General features: G+C 40.3%; 1 protein-coding gene across 2 annotated transcripts; it reads right to left on the bottom strand.

The window, feature by feature from the left end:
- Window positions 1–1,082: 1,082 nt before the first annotated feature.
- On the bottom strand, window positions 1,083–20,262 carry EMC3 (ER membrane protein complex subunit 3). Of its 2 annotated transcripts, XM_058726028.1 has the most exons (8): window positions 19,952–20,262; window positions 10,544–10,601; window positions 10,125–10,218; window positions 8,491–8,595; window positions 7,716–7,797; window positions 7,354–7,433; window positions 6,361–6,443; window positions 1,083–2,289 (listed from the first exon to the last, which is right to left on the bottom strand). In XM_058726028.1, exons 1-8 carry the CDS (start codon window positions 20,104–20,106, stop codon window positions 2,161–2,163), a joined length of 786 nt encoding a protein of 261 aa, XP_058582011.1. In that variant the 5' UTR covers window positions 20,107–20,262; the 3' UTR covers window positions 1,083–2,160. The 2 variants fall into 2 exon arrangements, with proteins under 2 accessions (XP_058582011.1, XP_058582012.1); XM_058726029.1 differs by lacking the exons at window positions 10,544–10,601; window positions 19,952–20,262 and adding an exon at window positions 9,534–9,839.
- Between the last annotated feature and the right edge of the window lie 30 nt (window positions 20,263–20,292).

Here is a 20,292-nt window from a genome sequence, read left to right as displayed (position 1 = left end):
TGTGTGGTACTTTCCACACCATGATCAGTAAAAGGACACTTCAGATTGTCTTAAATGATTCTAGGTGTTAAGTCCAGGTTGATGGAAAGGTTAGGTGCTCATTTAGTAGCCTGGCCCAAACTGAACTCCAGGAAACACACACGATGAGCACTGTATGCTGAACTAGTGTGCTGATTCTGAGAAGAGCCTGATAAAACGAACAATGGTTTTTCCTTTGACTACCTGCTGCCAAGGACATGTGCATTTATCATCAACATGAGGGGTCAGAAAGAGCTCACATGTTTTATCCACCCAACTTTGCTACAGGGAAAAAGATAAACTTTGTGTGGGTGGAGGCAAAATGAAATGTTCAGAGATGCCTCATGGGAATGAGGGTGACATCACTCAGTCATCAAGTACTGCTTGTATTCCAACACAACCTGCCCTTGTCGGTACATACTATACCACACCCCACTTATTCAGGGTCCAGCAAATTGTGGACGTTTTTTTAAAAACAGGTTTTCTTTTTAAGTTTATTTTGAGAGAGAGACAGTGCAAATGGGGTAGGACAGAGAGAGGCGCAGGGCTTGAACTCACAAACTAGGAGATCATGACTTGAGCCGAAATCAAGTCAGACACTCAACTGACTGCGCCACTCAGGCTCCCCAATTGTGGACATTTTAATCTGTGGGCCTTTGCTGGTTCTATCCTGTCTGCTTGGAATGCGCTTCTACATTGCAGAACTCTTTTGAGACCGAGGTCAAAGGTTAGCTCCCCCTGTGGACCCCTGCTCCTTTAACATTGTGTTTAAGCAGCTATTTTAAATATCTTTAAAGGTCAGATTTTCTTAGCGTAGGTCTGTAGGTCACTATGACTAGGCTTTGGACTAGGTTCCTGGAGTTGTCTGGGAACTCTGTGCGTCTGTGCCTGTGTGCATTACTCTGGAGGGGGGAAGGTCAGAACCACCAATTTCTTATGTGTCTTTCCGATGAGTTCCTTGAGGGCAAGGGTCACATCTTTTTCATCTTTGACTCTTCAGCAATGATCCACAATGGACACTCATAACTGTGGCAGAAGGCTGTTAGTGACCCACAGAGGCAACATTTCACAGGCAGAGAAAAGAGGATGGTTTAATTGGTAGAGTCAAGAGTTGTTGGTTCTTGATTACAGTGTTCAACATGCAAATTACATTCGCCTCTTGGTACAGAAATGGCACCCTGCCACTTCCCTGGGACAGTTAATCCAGACAGAATGATTCCTAGGTCGCCCTTAACTACATGTCTGCCAGCAATTGCCCTTTCTCCCTTCTTACAGCGATATGCAAACTCTTACCCAGAATAACTGGGAAATGAGGTCTTTTGTTCAACTGAGTAGCCATATTCGGTACAGCACTGTGGATCTGTCAACGGATTTGATATGTTCTGAACTCCAGCTCAAGACCTCACATTATGTAACCTATCTTTGATGATCCCAAAGGCACTTGAGAATCCGGCAGTGTCTCAGTGTCGCCGATTTTCACCGGACAGTGTTAAAGAGATAGAAGGCTGGCTAAGTCTGTCCTAGCCCTGGGTATTCAATCTGCAAAGAGCTTATTTGAATCAGGTTTTGACACGTTTGCTGTCTATGTCACTCTGTAGGCTCAAAATGGAACAACACAGGGAGCTTTCACTTTGCTCATCCATAGCTCCTAAATTTTCAGTAATGAAAATGTATTATTTGTGTAAAGAAAGTTGTACAAATACTAACAAAAAATTAAAGGTAAAACACAGGGTGTTTGGATCCCAAGAAAACAAGTGCTCACTGTGGTCAGAAGTCAGGCTGATTGCACTTAATAACTAGGTATAATTGACAATGCTTTTTCCAAAGACTGAAGTTTCGCTAAGTTTTATATATTATTACTAGCTTGAGTATTCCCCCTTTGACTTTCATTACTAGAGTCATCAGAAGGAAAATGTAAAACATTTTAAAAACAGCTGTTTCTGGGCAAGTCATCCAGCACAGACTCCTCAAATCTCTAGTTTCAGACATACAGGGGAACCCGGCTCAGACAAGAACAATTCTTGCTGCACACCTGCCAGCTCATGCATCTTCCTTTTTATTCCGAGAGGCTCCAGCTCAAACCAAAGTTACAAAGTCAAGCACTACTCTGAGTTCCTGATACAGCAAATCCCTGCTTGGTCTTCAAAAAATAGAGGTCTGTAATTCCTTTTTGAACATGCCTTCGAAGTGGAGGTCTTTGGCCATGAGCTCCTCTTCGACATCATCTAGTGCCCACTGGTGATCCGTCAGCTCCAAAGCTTCCCACTCTGTCTGCAAAGGAAGAGGACACCAGGGCAGGGAGAGGAGGGCTGTTACTAAGAGCAGTGCTGACCTGGGAGCATCTATTCCGCCTAGCAGCTGGACTAAGCTATTTGCACGTATAAACTCATTTAATCCTATGAGGTAGATACTGCTAATTGCCCGGTCTGCCTCCATGCTCAATTTATAGGTGAAGAGAATAAAGCTAAAATAGGAAAACAAATTTGTCTAAGTGAGTAACCAATTACATTTTTTTCCCATTTTTAAAATTTACTTTATTTATTTATTTTGAGAGAGAGCGAGAGCGCAACTACTGCTTTACTTTCTGTATCTTTGGATTCATGTATTCAGGATAGAATATGTGGCCTTTTCTTACTGGTTTCTTTCACTTGGGATGTTTTCAAGGTTCCTTCCTGTTGTAGCAAGTATCAGTACTTCATTCCTTTTTAAGACTATATATTTCATTGAATAGTTCCATTGTACATACACTGTACTATTATTCCCAAATGTTTCATTTTGTTCACGTGTTCATAAGATGACGGTACATGTGCATTGTTTCTACTCTTAGAATATTCTTAGTGCTCTGAACTTTTCTTTTTTTTTTTTTTTTAAAAGATTTTATTTTAGGGGCACCTGGGTGGCTCAGTCAGTTAAGCGTCTGACTTTGGCTCAGGTCATGATTTCACCGTTTGTGGGTTCGAGCCCTACATCGGGCTCTGTGCTGGCAGCTCAGAGCCTGGAGTCTGCTTTGGATTCTGTGTCTCCCTCTCTCTGCTTCTCCCCCGACTGCACGGACTCTTTCTCAAAAATAAACATTAAAAAAAAAAAGATTTTTTTGTTTTAATTTTATTCATTTTATTTTTTTAAGTTTATTTATTTAGAGAGTGAGTAAGCACATGATACAAGCAGGAGAGGGATAGAGAGGGAGAGAAAGAAGCCCAAGCAGGCTCTCTGTGGCCAGTGCAGAGCCTGATGTGGGGCTCAATCCCACAACCCTAGGACCATGACCTGAGCCAAAATCAAGAGCTGGCTGCTCAACTGATTGAGTCACCCAGGTGCCCCTAAGACTTTATTTTTAAGTAATCTCTATACCCAACATGGGGCTTGGACCCACAACCTTGAGATCAAGAGTTGCATGCTCCACTAACTCCAGGTGCCCTTAGGAGTTTGTGTGGACATAGGTTTTCAATTGCCTTCGTTATTTACCTAAGTGTGAAATTGCTGGGTCATATGGTAGCTACGTATAACTTTTTTAGGAAAGGTTAAAACTGCTTTCCAAAGTGGCTGCACCATTCCCAGCAAGTAGGACAGTTCCAATTTCTCCACATCCTTGTCAATACCTGTTAGTGTCCATCTGTTTTTATTATAACCATGGAGTGAGTGTGAAGTAATATCTCCTTGTGGTTTTGATTTGCATTTCTCCAGTGGCTAACAATGTTGAGCATGCTTTCATGAGATTATTGGGTATTTATATAATTTCTTTGGAGAAATTCTTATTCAAAACTTTTGCCCCCTTTTAAACTGGGTTGTCTCTTTATTGTTGAGTTCTAAGAGTTCTTTATTCTGAATACTAGACCCTTATTAGAGATATGATTCGTAAACATTTTCTCTGATACTCTTTTCTTTCTCTTAATGGTGTCCTTTGAAGTACAAAAGTTTTCATTTTGACCCAGTTCCATTTACCTGCTTTTCCTTTTGTTGCTTGTGCTTTTAATGTTACATCTAAGAAGTCACTGCCTAATCCAGCATCACAAACATTTTACAACTACATTTTCTTCTAAGGGTTTTATGGTTTTAGCTCTTACATTTAGGTCTTTGACCATTCAAAGTTTTTCCTTTTTTTATTGTGGCAAGAAAGATATGTAACATAAAATTTGCCACTTCTAACCTTTGTAAGTATACAATTCAATGGCATTAATTACATCCATAATGTTGTGCAACCATCACCACTATGTATTTCCAAATTTTTCCATCCCCTGAAACAGAAACTCTGTACCCATTAAGCAGTTAAGACTGTTCTCTCCCCCACGAAACTGTCTTGGCACCTCTGTCAAAAGTCAATTGATATTAAATGTAGGGGTTTATTTCTGACCTTTCAATTCTATTCCATTGATCTGTATGTCTATCCTTATGCCTGTCCCACAAAGTCTTGATTATTGTAGCTCTGAAGTAGGTTTTAAAATGAAGAAGTATGAGTCTTCTAACTTTGTTCATATTAAATGCTAGTTGGGCTATTCTGGGTCTCTTGCATTTCCATGTGTATTTCAGGATCAGCCTGTCAATTTCTGCAAGAAAGGCAGGTGGAATTTGGATAGGGATTGTGTTGAATTTGTAGATCAATTTTGGGAGTACTGCCATCTTGATAATATTAAGTCTTCTAATCCATGAACGTGGGTGTCTTTCCGTTCATTCAGGTCTTTAATTTCTTTCAGCAATGCTTTGTAATGTCACTATACAAATCTGTCTTTCTTCTGTTAAGTTTGTTCCTAAGTATTTTATCCTTTTTGAAACTATTGTAAATGGAACTGTTTTCTTAATTTCATTTTCAGATTCTTTATTACCAGTGTGTATAAATACAACTGTTTTTTTTAACTTTTTAATTAGAAGTTAAAAAAAATTTTTTTAAGTTTATTTATTTATTTTGAGAGAGACAGAGAGAGCACAAGTAGGGAAAGGTCAGAGAGAAACGGGGACAGAGGATCTAAAGCAGGCTCTGTGCTGACAGCAGAGAGCCTGATGTGGGGCCTGAACTCACAAACCATGAGGTCATGACCTGAGCTAAAGTCAGACGCTTAACTGACTGAGCCACCCAGGGGCCCCTTAATACAACTGAATTTTTGCATATTTATTTTGCATCTTCTAAAACCTTGTTGGACTTGTTTGTTACCTCTAATAGTTTACCTTGGGGGCTCCTTACAATAGTCTGTATAAAAGACAATGTTATCTGCAAATGGAGGTAGTTTTCTTCTTTCTTTAAAAAAAATTTTTTTTTAATGTTTATTCATTTTTGAGAGAGACAGACGTGAGCAGGGGAGGGTCAGAGAGACAGGAAGACACAGAATCTGAAGCAGGGTCCAGGCTCTGAGCTGTTAGCACAGAGCCCAATATGGGGCCTGAACTCATGAACCGTGAGGTCATGACCTGAGCCGAAATTGGATGCTCAACCGATTGAGCCACCCAGGTGCCCCTCTTCTTCCTTTGTAACATGGATGTCTTTTATTTCTTTTTCTTGCCTAACTGCCCTGGCTAGATCATCCAGCACAATGTTGAAGAGAAGTGGCAGGAGTGGATGTACCTATCTTGTCCCTAATTGTTGGGGAAAAGCTGTTAGTGTTTCACCAGAGTTAGCTGTGGGTTTTTCATTAGATGCCTTTCATAGAGATGAGCAAGTTCTCTTCTATTTCTAGTTTGTTTGTTTGTTTGTTTTTTAAATTTATTTATGTTGAGAGAGAGAGCCCAAGCAGGGGAGGGGCAGAGAGAGAGGGAAAGAAAGACAGAATCCCAAGCAGGCTCCACACTGCCTGCTGTAGGGCTCAATTCCACAAACTGTTGAGATCATGACCTGAGCTGAAATCAAGAGTTGGACGCTTAACTAACTGAGCCCCCCATTTCTAGTATTTATCATGAAAAATTAGTGATATTTTTCTGTACAAAAATTATACTGGATATATACACTGGATATATTCCAGAGTCATTTCATGAAAAGGCTCTAAGTATCGATTTTTTTTAAATGAAATTTGTATCTGATGTCCACAGGGTCCAAACAGTTCAAAATATTCTAAAAGTTTACCTGCTGCCTCTGAAAGGACTGTTTTTACAGCTTCATTTACAGTGTGGGTTAAATTTGTGTGAACATTTAAAAACTAGTAAAAGTACCATGAATCTCCAATTCGCTTAACAGCTGACTGTCTCAGGAACAAGAAACATGTAAACTTTTAAAATACATTTTTTGCTAAATTTAAATTTAAATTTAAATGATGGAACCACACATACTACACTCACTTCAGGGAACTTATCTTTAAAGTAACTGTCTGGTAATGCCTTTCAGAGCTTCAGTGAAGCTAGAAGGAGATGTAAGTGTACCTTGAAAGCTTTGTTGGTGTCTGCAGGCATGGCCATGGCTGCTCCAGTCATCTGCTCCTGCATCATCCGTGACTGGTCAGCGGCTGCAGGGTAAGATACACCTACATGAGTGCCAGGGTTCAGCAAGCACCCAGCACCCTCAGGGAAGAACGGCCCTTACACAATACTTGCAGTTGCTCAGTGGTGTGTTACAGAACCACAACTGGCCCTGCCACACACTGGCTATGTGTCCTAGGGAAAGTCACTTACCTCTCCTGAAAAATGGGCAGGGGAATAACAGAAGATAACCAAAGGAAGTGCTAAACTTTCTTTCAAATTTAAACAATAACAACATCTATCAGTTATTGAGCAACTACTTCATGTCAGGAGTGCTTTACATAGTCTACCTCATCTCCTAACAACCTACCCTGAAATTACTTATTAAGGTCTCTAAGGTACAAACAGGCAGAGGATTAGAGTGGTTAAGTAACTTGCCCGAGGTCCCAGCCATTAAACAGGAGAGCCAGGATTGGTGTTGGCAAGAACGCAGGTCAATGAACCAACTGGCCAAACCAGGCCTTCTTTCAGCTTCAGCTTACAGGCTTGCATCACTGGTCCTGGATTCCTCCCATGAGGGTATCAGACTTCAGGGAACTAAATATTGTCCCTGTGATTGCCACAGAGTTCAGATCTTCAGGTGACCCTGGATTTTTTTTTTTTTTTTTTTTTTAAGATTTTATTTTTGAGTCATCTTTATACCCAACGTGGGTCTTGAACTTAACAACCCTGAGATCAAGAGTCACATGCTCCACCGCCTGAGCTCCCCAGGCACCCTGACCCTGGAATTTTTAAGACTCTTGTAGGATACCTTAGAAACTTAAGAATAAGTTTAAGGAGTGAAGCATTGTACTGAACTATGTCAACAAATAGCACAAACTATGTGAATCTTCTGGCCCTGGCGTGAATGATTCGTCTATCAAAATATTTGCTTATTAAACCCAACGTATTTCTTACCATTATCTTGGCCCAGAATCAGAGAGTAAATGCTCCGAAGCCCAAAGACATTGAGGAAGTACCAAGATGCAGAACTCACCCTAGAGAGCCAAAGTGAAACAACGTAGGGAGTTATTTTAGCATTAACATAGTTCACACTTTTCTATCACCCAAAGAGTATACAAAGAAATCAGAGAATGTAAAGAAATCATTCGGGGTAGGTAACAGTTGGCATAATCCACCCCTGGCATTTTGAGTGGAGTTTCAATGAGAAAAACCAAAAACCTATTCCAGTGAAGTATGCAAATTACAAATCTTGTTCTTTAGGCAACACCACTTTTAGATTTTGGTTTGTGTTTTTATAAAGGAAAGAAAGTTCTTACCAGGATGCATCTAATGTGAGTAGTTCAATTCCTTGCTGTAGCATAGGTTTAAAACGGAGGGTCAGTGGAAATGGGACTTTGGCTGCAGAAAAGAGAGAAAAAGTTCACAATCCCTCCTTGCTTTTTTAAGAATAGTTTAAGTGTGGATGCATGTAATCTTTCCCTGATGAGGTGGGAACTCTGTACCATACACAGTTTGGAAAATGATTTCTACCAGGAAATTTGTGTCAATTTCTGAAAAAATAACTGTCAGATGTCACTCTGTTATAGTTCCTTGAACACCAGCTTCTCCAATGCTTGCGAAGCAGGGACTCTGAGCTATGACCTACAATCAGAAAAGAAACTTGCACTAATCTGTTAAACCCAAATTGGAACATGTACACATAGAGAACTATGTTACTAAGAAACAAAATTGATTCAAAAAAATTATAAACAAAGACAAACAACTCACCCCAACACCTAGAAAATAAAGTCAAAACATGCTTCCCTTCATCCTACTTAACTAGAATTAATTTTGGATACAAATGAGCAAGCCATTTGTTTAAATTCCTATTTGAAAAAGCATCCATATCATGAACTTACCATGAGTTTGGAATAAGAGACAAAAAATCACAGGATATTAAATTTTTTTATTCAAAGAATGTGATTAGTTTCCAATAGAGAATATGGGACCCATTATATTAGTGTCTCAACAGCACTGGGATTTCTCTGAACAAGGACATGGGAAAGGATCATAGATGAAGTAAACCTGAAGTATTCTGGGTCTATAACTTACTTGTGACAAAGCCTGAGAATGTCATGTTGATCCATCCACCAATAAGAATCATAGGGAGAACATTTGTTACATTGCCTTTCATCATGTCTGTGAGCATAGTGGGATCTATAACAAAAACAAGAGACCACTACATTTTATGATTGTCGACAAAGACTTCTTCCTGATTTTGTGTAAATCTTATTTTTTTAAATGTTTATTTATTTAAGTAATCTCTACACCCACCGTGGGGCACAAACTCATGACCCTGAGATCAAGAGTCACAGGCTCCTCTGACTGAGCCAGCAGGTGCCCCTTAATTTATTTGATAATTAAAGTAATACACAAGTTCAATGTAAAAAATTCAAATGACATGGAAACATAAGATTTAGACAGTTTCTCTGAGCCCACTCTCTAAACACTTTTAACTGTCTGTTGCATATCTTTCCATCTTTATACATACATATATAAAATATGCACATATATGTACATACACAATAGTTTCTCTCTATATATACACAGTTAAAGGATACTATGCTTAAATTCTACTCCTTAATTTTGAAAAGATAAATATATTGTGACTGGTATAATGTCCCTCTCTTACTGTTTTCAGTGTCTTCATAGGAGTCTACTGTGTGTGGTCACACTACTTTTGGGTGGATCTATAGGTTATTTCTAATTTTTTTTCTTTTTTACAATAAACACTGTTGCCAACAACTACCTAGTACATAAATCTGCATGTTTATGTAAGTGTTTCTGTAAGAGAAACTCTTAGAAGAATTTCTAGGTCAAGGGGTTTGAACATTTAAAATTGACACATACTGTCAGACTGTCTTTCAACAATAGTGAGAGGGCCTGACTTCCCATGACCTTGACAGTATCAGCTTTGTCAAGCTTTCGATCTTTGCCAGTTTAACAGTCTAAAAAGGACATCTTGTTCTAATTTTCATCCTGTGGATTTTAGCGAAGTCAAGTATCTTTTCACACACGTAAAGGTCTTGTTTCTTATGGGTTTTCTAAAAGATTTATTAAAATCAATTCCAGTACCTTCTGTCTGGGTTTCTTACCTAGAGAAATGGGTATTAAAATGCGAGAACAGCCAATACAGAATAATAAATTATTCTGTTTTACTTTAAAAGTGCTACATTTTTTCCCATGACTGGGATGAGTGGAAGAAATCTGTGAGAGCAAAAACTGTAGGGTGGGCCAAGCAATCATGTCTGACAAAGAAATGGCTGGGCTGGGGGAGTGGTAAGAGCTCCTCCTCATTCAGGCAGAAGCCGGGTGGCCATCTGTCAGCAACAGGATCCAGGCACTGGGTGGGAGCTGGGACTGGGATGCTTTTCCGACTCTGCTCCGCAGAGCCCTGGGTCCTGGGGAACAGCAAAGGGAAGAAGACACAGGGACGGTGGCTCTAGCCTCCTCACCCCCAGACGAGAGCTCTTTTTAAAAAATCCACTTTATACACTGGGGTTCCCAGAAGATTTATTTGAAAAAGAGAACTCCACTTGCATAGGTTCCCCATACTAGATATCTCTAAGGTCCCTTAGATTACTATCTTACACAATTTAACATTTCAATAAATCAGCATCCTCCCTCCCCTCCCCCCAACTCATGTTAAGTATCTTCCTTAAAGATGACAGAAGGAATCAACATACCAGTCATAGGAGAAGGAGGCACTACCTTCCTTTTTGTTTTTTTGAAAAATCCATCCTCTGGGTTGTTGAAGTAATATTTTCGTGTCAAGAAAGACTAGTAGAAAAGAGAGCTTTTTAAGTTTTAAAACTGTGACATAGCAGACTGTCAAATTATTCCCCAGAGGTTGAGTCAGAAGGCCTTTGGAATAGGCTGTTGCACTCAGAGCTGGCAGCCAACCTGACACTTTAGCTGAGTCACATTTAAAAACAATTTCCTAAGAAGGGTGAGGTCACAATGACAGTAGACACCACCAGACCACAGCTTAATTACAGATTTGCCAGACTTCAGCTTTCCCCAAAGAGTCCCCTTATAAAACATTCAGATATCTACTGCCTTCAACAGTGAATTGGGGAGCTTTTAATAAAAGATAAATGAGTACCTGTTTGGGAATGTATTTTCCATTTTCCCTGAGGACTCTGCTTCGAATTAGGACTTGACTGAAAAATACAACCAAGACAATGAGATTTTTAAATCCGAAACACTAGAAGAAAACGAGAGAATAAAAGTAGACCTATTTAAACACAAGAGAGGGCCTATTTGGCAACAGTCCTGTGGGGACACTTGTCAAAATACGAGTGTCCTTAAAACCAATATAACATATTTAACCCAACAATTAGGTTTTCAAAGAAGCATTTTTCAGAAGTCACAGTGTTCATGACTAAAGATTTCTTAGGAAGACACATTTGGAACATCACACTCTGCTCTTTCTTCCTTTATAATAAGCTAAGAAGGAACTTTCTCTGAGTGAAAAAGAGTAACAGTTGGATGCTCCTCAGAAGATGTGAGGGCAGGAGGAGGGAGGAAGGGTGAAGATAAAAGAACAAACTTATTAAACCCTACAGAGACATGACTACAGGATTTGACAGGGTTGCTATCTGACAGACAACAAATAGAAGAAATTCCATCACGATTCAGACTGCTAGTAAACTCTCAATAAACGTTTCCTGAATTAGTACATCATTTGGTGATTTCTGAATATAAAATCATTAAAGATAATAGAATAATAGACAGTGATACAAGTGGGTGGTGCTAAGATACACATACCATATAGAACAGAGATCAAAATACTAATGTTGGCTAGGTTTTCAAAAGTTGTTTTACTGGGGGGAAAAAACCTCAAGTTAATGGAAATCCTTCTTGAAAAGTGAAAAAAAAGCAGACAGAAATGAACAAAATGAAAACTGTGTGCCTGGTTTTCTCTCTCCTCCTTAGGTGTTTTGTTTGTTTTGTTTTGTTTTGTGCAAAAAAGGTGATTTTGTTAAAGCACAGGATAGGACCAGTGGGCAGAAAAGACCTGCTCTCTCTCCTCCTTAGTATAAACCACCTGCTCTAATCAGTCAGTCAGTCCCCTTAGGGTCCCCTTGTCACCATATGCATATTCTAGCCTCTCCATCTGCTGGGAATGCTCTAGTGCCACTCTCATTCAGGAGTTCTACCCCATCATATGTTAACACCTTCTTCAAGCCCCACCTTCTCCATGAAACTGCCTGGTGCCCTCATGGAATTCTCTCTGGTCTTCCTCCTCTTGACTTCATTGGCTCTATACCCAGGCCTACAGAGGTGACATGTAATATGTTCTGTCCCTGGGAGCTAATCTAAAGTTACTCCAAGTGTGGCCTACGTACCAATGCTGGTCTGTGACGAGGTTAAGTGCAGACATTGAGAGTAAGTGTTTAGAAACTTTTATAGGGGCGCCTGGGTGGCTCAGGTGGTTGAGCATTTGACTCTTGATTTCGGCTTGGGTCATGATCCCAGGGTTGTGGGATTGAATCCCATGTTGGGCTCTGTGCTGAGTGTGGAACCTGCATGGGATTCTCTCTCTGTCTCCCTCTGTCCTTCTCCCCCGCTTGTGCACCTGTGTGCTCTCTAAAATAAAAAAAGAAAAAACCCAAAACCAAAACAACATATTAAAAAAAACCTTTACATTAATTTGTTATTCCACAACATCCAAATATATACTAAAATATCTTACAAAAGCACCAGTCTATGATCGATTGGAAATCAAAAAATCAAAAAACTGGACCTTCACTGATGTTTAGGCAGCACTGAGTCTAGAGTAACAGTAAAAATTTAAGCTCTGGGGGCGCCTGGATGGCTCAGTTGGTTGAGCATCTGACTTCAACTCAGGTCATGATCTCGCAGTGCGGTGTTTCGAGCTATGCGTCGGGTTCTGTGCTGACAGTTGGGAGCCTGGAGCCTGCTTTGGATTCTGTGTCTCCCTCTCTCTCTGTCCCTCCCCTGCTCATGTGTGCGCCCGTGCGTGTGCACTCTCTCTCAAAAATAAATAAACATTAAAAAAAATTTAAGCTCTGGAGTTGGACAGATGGGTTCACATCCTGGCTCTGCCACTTATTAGCTATGTGACCTTGGGTGAGTCATTTAAATTCCCCATGTCTCCTTTCATATTCTGTACAACAACAGATTTATTCTTAGACAAATACTTTTTGAGCTTCTGAATGCCATGTACCATATTAAGTGCATGAACAACAGTGATCAAAAAGCAAACACCTCATAAAGGTTAAAGTCTAGTGGGAGAGAAAGACATTGATCAAATAACTGTAAGAATAAATGTGAAATTCTCCTGTTATGTCCTAGGAAGGAGAGATGGATATGATGGGAGTGTATAATACAGGGATTTGATCAAGTCTAGGAAGTCAGGGTCTGGAAAAAAGCTTTGATGAGGATGTATGACTAAGTTGGAATCTTAAGGATGACTAGAGATTACCTTGGCAAAGTGCTGGAGGGAACGGCATGGACAAAAGCCCTGAGGCAGGCATAAGCACTATGTCTTTGAGGACCTGAGAAAAGGCCACATGGCTAGAAGAAAGAGAACTACAGAAAACATGGTGAAAATGAGACTTGAGAGATACACAAGAGCCACACTATACATAAGGCCACATGGGTCCCACTGTATTTTTTTAATTGTGGCAAAAAATACATAATATAAAATTTACCAATGTAATCATATTTATTTTTTTTTTTTTAATTTTTTTTTTTTTTTTTTTAACATTTATTTATTTTTGAGACAGAGAGAGACAGAGCATGAACGGGGAAGGGTCAGAGAGAGAGGGAGACACAGAATCTGAAACGGGCTCCAGGCTCCGAGCCATCAGCCCAGAGCCTGACGCGGGGCTCGAACTCACGGACCGCGAGATCGTGACCTGGCTGAAGTCGGACGCTTAACTGACTGCGCCACCCAGGCGCCCCGAATGTAATCATATTTAAACACAAAGTTCAGTAGTACATATACATATATAAACACAATGGAATATTATCAGCCACAAGAAAGGAGATCCCGCCATCTGCAACAACATGGTTGAAACTTGAGGGCATTATGCTAAGTGAAATTAGCCAGACAGAGAAAGACAAACACTGTATGACCTCACTTTTATATGGAATAAAAAAAAAAAAAAAAAGTCAAAAAGAAAATAGAATGGTGGTTACTGGGGGCTGAGGGAGATGGACAGATGCTGGCCAAAAGGTACAGTTAGAAGATGAGTAAGCTCTGGGGATTTAACATACAGTATGGTGACTAGAGTTCATAAAACTGTGTAATGTACTTGAAATTTACTAAAAGAGTAGACCTTAAGCATTCTCAACATCAATTAAAAAAAAAGTATGTGAGGTCATATATATGTTAATTAACTGGATTATGGTAATCAATTCAAAGTATATGTATGTCAAATTGTCATATTCTACATTTCACATAGCTGTAAAAAAACCCTGAAATTATGACATGCTACAATACAGATGAACCTTGAAAATGCTGTGCTAAGTAAAATAAGATGGGCACAGGGGGACAAATACTGTATGATTCCACTTACATAAGGTATCTAGAGTAGTCAAACTCATAAAGACAGAAAGAATGCTGGTTGCAGAAAGTGGGTGGAGACGGGATGGAAAGTTATTACTTAGTATGTTCAGAGTTTGTTTGGGATGATGAAAATACTGTGGAAGCGGATGACGGATGATGGCACAACAGTGAAAATGTACTTAATGCCACTAAATTGTATACTTAAAAATAGTTAAAATGGTAAACTTTATGTTATGTATATTTTACCACAATTTACTTTTTTTTTTTTTTTTTTAATATATATATATATTTTTTTTTATTTTTTATTTATTTTTTAATTTTTTTTTTCAACGTTTTTTATTTATTTTTGGGACAGAGAGAGACAGAGCATGAACGGGGGAGGGGCAGAAAGAGAGGGAGACACAGAATCGGAAACAGGCTCCAGGCTCCGAGCCGTCAGCCCAGAGCCTGACGCGGGGCTCGAACTCACGGACCGTGAGATCGTGACCTGGCTGAAGTCGGACGCTTAACCGACTGCGCCACCCAGGCGCCCCTACCACAATTTAAAAAAAAGAGTGGGTACATGTCTGGCTCAGTTTGTGGAGCATGTAATTCTTTTTTTTTTTTTTTTAATTTTTTTGGAATGTTTGTTTATTTTTGAAGGAAAGAGAGACAGAGTGTGAGCAGGAGGAGGGGCAGAGAGAGGGAGACACAGAATCTGAAACGGGTTCCAGGGTCCGAGCTGTCAATGCAGAGCCTGACGACGTGGGGCTCAAATTCACAAACTGTGAGATCATGACCTGAGCCAAAGTAGGTCGCCTAACCGATTGAGCCACGCAGGCGCCCCATGTGGAGCATGTAATTCCTTATCTCAGGGTTGTGAGTCGAGCCCCATGTTGCGTGTGGAGTACTTAAAAAAAAAAAAAAAAGGAGAAATACTGAGGATTTTAAACTGAGTTCTTCATACATGTTATTTTGTTTAAAGTGATTACCACTGTATTTGGCATATCCTAAGCACCAGGTTAATGGTATTTGTTATTTTTCTTTTGCATGTTTTATCACTTGGACTGAAACTCCCTGACAGTAGGGTCTTGACCTTGTCTTATCTTATACCCCACAGCATATGGTACAGCACAGGGCACATAACAGGTCCTCAATAAAAACTTTTTCAGCATAGATAATTCAGAACTTCTGCAGATACTGTGATCAAAGAAACTCAGGTACATCTCCTATACTTACACTGCTGAGCAATTTCGTAGAATTGGGGTTAAAACCATGACCCTGAAGCATTTCAACCCTAAATCAAGGTAAACTTAAATTATCTTGTATATTCTAAACACTCACTTTCTCTGAGGTCTGCAAATGCTACAAGACATTTTAAATTTTACATTTTTGCTGGTTTTTTTTAAGTATTTACTTTTGAGACAGAGATGGACAGGGGGGAGGGGCAGAGAGAGAGGGAGACAGAATCTAAAGCAGGCTCCAGGCTCTGTCAGCACAGAGCTGGACACGGGGCTTGAACTCACGAACCTGTGAGTTCTGAGCCAAGGTCCGACGCTTAACCTCTGAGCCACCCAGGCGCCCCCATTTTTACTACTATTGAAAAATAAGTTCTCATACTGGTTATAAAGACAAAGTGGCTCTCTTGCATTGCTAATTTGCAATTGAAACACTTTTCTTAAAAGGAAGCTTTAGTTTTTAAAGTTGGTATTTCTCAAACTGGGGTTTAATCATATATTAAAGACCTCAGTTTTTTTTTTTTCCTTTCCTAAGAGTCAGTATATTCTTTGAGCTTGAGCACCATTTTTTACATACATTCTATTCCTAACTATGTTCTAATATATTTTATCTATATATCTTTCCATTTTGGTTTAATATATTTTAGAAAAATTTTAGTAAGTTTTGAGGCACTAGAAGCTTAATAACTTATGAAACCAAATGTCCCATTTTGTGACCATTCAGTCTAACAGACACTTATACTGTATTTATCTATTATATTTTAATGTTTATTTATTTTTGAGAGAGACAGACACAGCACAAGAGGGGGAGGGGCACAGAGAGAGGGAGACACAGAATCTGAAGCAGTCTCCAGGCTTTGGCCTGTCAGACAGAGCCTAATGCAGGGGTTGAACTGAGAGATCATGACCTGAGCTGAAGTAGGATGCTTAAGTGACTGAGCCACAGAGGCGCCCCAACTTATACTGAGTTAGAGGAGTGTTTTACAACCAGAAAACACTTTGCCTTGGTTTTTGGCAGGTTTAGAACCAAGTGCTCAGCATTCTATCCGAGTTCAAAGGACAACTTGGTGGGGTACTGTCACACCATGTCAGAACTAGCATGGTCTAGATACCTCACATAAAGGAAGGAATAATTATGACCAGAGATGTTTGAGTTTTCTCCAAGACAGTGGTCCTCCATGGGGATGGTACTGTCCTGTAGGTGGCCTTCTGGAAATCTGTTGAACTTTTTTTTTTTTTAATGTTTAAAAAAAATTTTTTTAATGTTTATTTATTTATTTATTTATTTATTTATTTATTTATTTTTGGGACAGAGAGAGACAGAGCATGAACGGGGGAGGGGCAGAGAGAGAGGGAGACACAGAATCGGAAACAGGCTCCAGGCTCCGAGCCATCAGCCCAGAGCCTGACGCGGGGCTCGAACTCACGGACCGCGAGATCGTGACCTGGCTGAAGTCGGACGCTTAACCGACTGCGCCACCCAGGCGCCCCAATGTTTATTTATTTTTGACAGAGAGAGAGAAGAGAGAGACAGAGCATGCGCGGGGGGGGGGGGGGGGGCAGAGAGAGAGAGAGGGAGACACAGAATCCGAAGCAGGCTCCAGGCTCTGAGCTGTCAGCACAGAGGCCGACACGGGGCTCAAACTCACGGACCGCGAGATCATGACCTGAGCTGAAGTGGGACGCTCAACCAACTGAGCCACCCAGGCACCCCTAATGTTTTTATTTATTTTTGAAGGAGAGAGAGACAGAGCATGAGCGGGGGAGGAGCAGAGAGAGAGGGAGACATAGAATTTGAAGCAGAATCCAGGCTCTAAGCTGTCAGCACAGAGCCCGATGTGGGGCTCAAACTCACGAACTGTGAGATCATGACCTGAGCCGAAGTTGGACGCTTAACCGACTGAGCCACCCAGGCGCCCCTGTTGAACTTCTTTGATTGTCAAAATGATGGGGCAGAGAAGAAAGAACATGTAAGTGTCATTTATTTGTTAGAGGAAAGGGATGCTAAGTATTCCTCAACGCTGGAGACAGTTGTGTGATTCAAAGAACTGTCTCGTATCTCATACTATTTTGAATATCTCATCGAATTGCTTTTAATTATCTGAGCCTCAAACCTAATTCCATTTTTTTTCTTTTTTTTGGACAGGGGAAGGAGCAAGTGATTTTTATATATATTCAATTTCCAGGTATGCAGCTACCAAGTATATATAGGGAAAATTGCACTTTGTTTTGTTCAGAACTTTATCAAGAGTAGTTCAACATTTAGTAAAATCACATCCAAAACACTCCCTTGTGTAGTATCTAAGTAGCTAACACACTGTATCAGCCTACAGTTGAACCTGTTCCACTAAGGTGATTTTACAGTGAGGCGCATGCTGTGACTTTTGCATTACGCTTTTTAGGATCATTGTGAACAAGCACTTATGAAATAAAAATTAAATTAGTTTTTATTGTTCCTTAGTGTTACAACTAGAGCATTATGTCATTTTTGTTAGTGAAGCATAGTCGACACACAGTATCACATTAGTTTCAGGTGTACAAAACAGTGATTTGACAACTCTGTACATTGTGCTACGCTCAAATGTGCAGCTACCATAGGCCACCATACACTGCTATTACAATACCATTGACTATGCTGTATCTTTCATCCTTGTAACTTATTCTTTCCATAACTGGAAGCCTGTACTTCCCATTCCCCTTCACTCATGTTACCCATCCCCCATTTCCCTTCCCTCTGGCAACCATCAGTTTGTTCTCTGTATTTATGGGTATTTCTGTTTTTGTTTGTTCATTTGTTTTGTTTTTTAGATTCCACATATAAAGGAAATCATTTGGTAATTGTCTTTGTCTGACTTATTTCACTTAGCATATAATACCCTTTCGGTCCATCCTTGTAGTCACAAACATTAGGTTGTTTTTTAACAAAACATATTTTTCTATAGATTGCATGAACGGTGAATTTCATCTTGGGCTAGAAAAAGGGGCTGTCGGTGTGCTATCATTCAAAACATCACTCTGAAATCACATAGTGAACCAAGAGCAGAAAACCGGCAGAGAAGCTATGACAGCAGGAATTGTGGTTGAGAATTCAACTTAGAGAGTGAGACTGATTGGACTTCAAATACAGGCACAATATTCTGGTTATTTTGGAAACGCTAATTAACTTCTCTGGCTTTCTTTTCTTCAACTGTAAAATTGGGTTCAGAATTATCTAAGTTGAGGTTATTGTGAGGATAAAATGAGAACAATTAAGGGGCGCCTGGGTGTTTCTGTGGGTTAAGCATCCAACTTTAGCTCAGATTATGATCTCACGGTTTGTGGGTTCAAGCCCCACATCAGGCTTTGCGCTGACAGTGCAGAGCTTGCTTGGGATTCTCTCTCTCCCTGTCTCTCAAAATATATAAACTTAAAAAAAAAAAAAAAGAACAATTTATTGGTGTCAATAATAAACGTCATATTGCATCTTTCTATAGCCATCCTTTCTTTGGTGAACTAACTTCAGGTTATCTCTAGGAGATCGGTTCTCATCAGTTCTGAAACTGATGCCACAGGAAAATAATTGAAGTGGCTGCTGTGGTGTAGTGGAAAGAACTCCAGATTTGGGAACCAGAAAATGTAGCCTCAAGTCATGAATGTCACCCTTTGTGACCATGAAACCTCTTAAGCCTCTGTCTCTGTAAAATGGGACAGCAGCATCTATCTCATAGAGTTGCTCTGAATTTTAAATAAGTTAATAAATGCAAGTGCTTAGCATGGGTAGAAATGTTGGTTTGTTATTATTCTCAGCATATTGGGAAGTACAACTGAAAATGATAAAGCAGTGCTTCCCAAACTTCAGTCACTCTCATTCCATGGTTATGATTTTTGTCTTATTTAGCACTTCTACTCTTAAAAAGTTAGTATTTTTTACGTGTCAACTTTTTCTACTTACATGTTTTAAAATAAATATCGAAATTGCCAACCAATGGAAAAACAGTATTAGTTGCCACAAATAGAACTTTTAACATAAATACAATGAAAACAAAATTTAATAAATTTTAGCAAGATACCACTGCCTGTGGAAAGTTCTGAGGCTTGCTCTTTCTTAAAATGGGAGATTAATAAGTGTTACGGAAGTGTTAAAGAAACAGCAACATTTACCTGGGAAGGTCTCTGAAAATAATCACAACGATTGGCTGGAAAATGTTTTTTATTTTAATATGGAGGGGGCACACGTCTAGATTCCTAAAATCATCTCAAATTACCTCTCCCCACAGATAAATACTGTAATGAAGCACATGAGTAACAAGTTGCCTCTATTCTTGGAAGGGAAATGATAATTACAATCCCTCACATCTCTATGGCAGTTTTACATTTGCACAGCACTTGGTTACTTAATCTTAGCTGACCACCACAGTAGTTTGGTAAAACGGGTAGTATAAACACACCCACCTCCTATATAGTTCATTGATAAGAGGGTTAGCGACTGGCCTAACAACATTAACAGCAACAATTTTTTTGAGCACTTAATACGCCCCAAGCCCCGTACTAAAGGCTTTGTAGCCTTCATATAAAAGTTAATCCCCACGCCTGCTCTATGAGGCATGTCCCGTTATCCTCATTTTACAGATGACGAAAGTGAAACACAGAAGCAACACAGCCAAGGTCACCCAGCCAGGGGGAGCGCGATGTGAACCCGGACAAACTGATAAAACCCCTGTACTTTCTTGCCCAAGGTCACGGGGGAGTGAGGCCGCCGGAGAGGGAAGGCGCTGACCTGTCGGAGACTTGTTCCTGGGTGAGCTTCTTGTCACTCTGCAGCAGGATGGACACGTAGTGGCGGATCATGCCCACAAAGAAGGTGATAATAACGATGGGCAGGACCACCCAAAGGCGGATGTTGGAGTCGAGCAGCAGCTCTGGCCCCGCCATCTCACAGAGAGCCTGCTCCCACCAGGTGTAGCCGAGTTTCTTTTCCCCGAGGCACGGAGGTCCCTCTTTGATTTCGCCTCCCGGCCTTCTCCCGCCTCTCAGCTTGGCTGGCCCCAAACCCTACTCCGGCCTCGGCCCTTGCGCACTGCCCCAGCCGGGCCGCCCGGCAGCGCACTTCCGGCGCGG

Source organism: Neofelis nebulosa, chromosome 4, assembly GCF_028018385.1.
Source record: "Neofelis nebulosa isolate mNeoNeb1 chromosome 4, mNeoNeb1.pri, whole genome shotgun sequence".
Lineage (NCBI taxonomy): Eukaryota > Metazoa > Chordata > Mammalia > Carnivora > Felidae > Neofelis > Neofelis nebulosa.
This window is presented reverse-complemented; position numbering and strand designations above follow the sequence as displayed.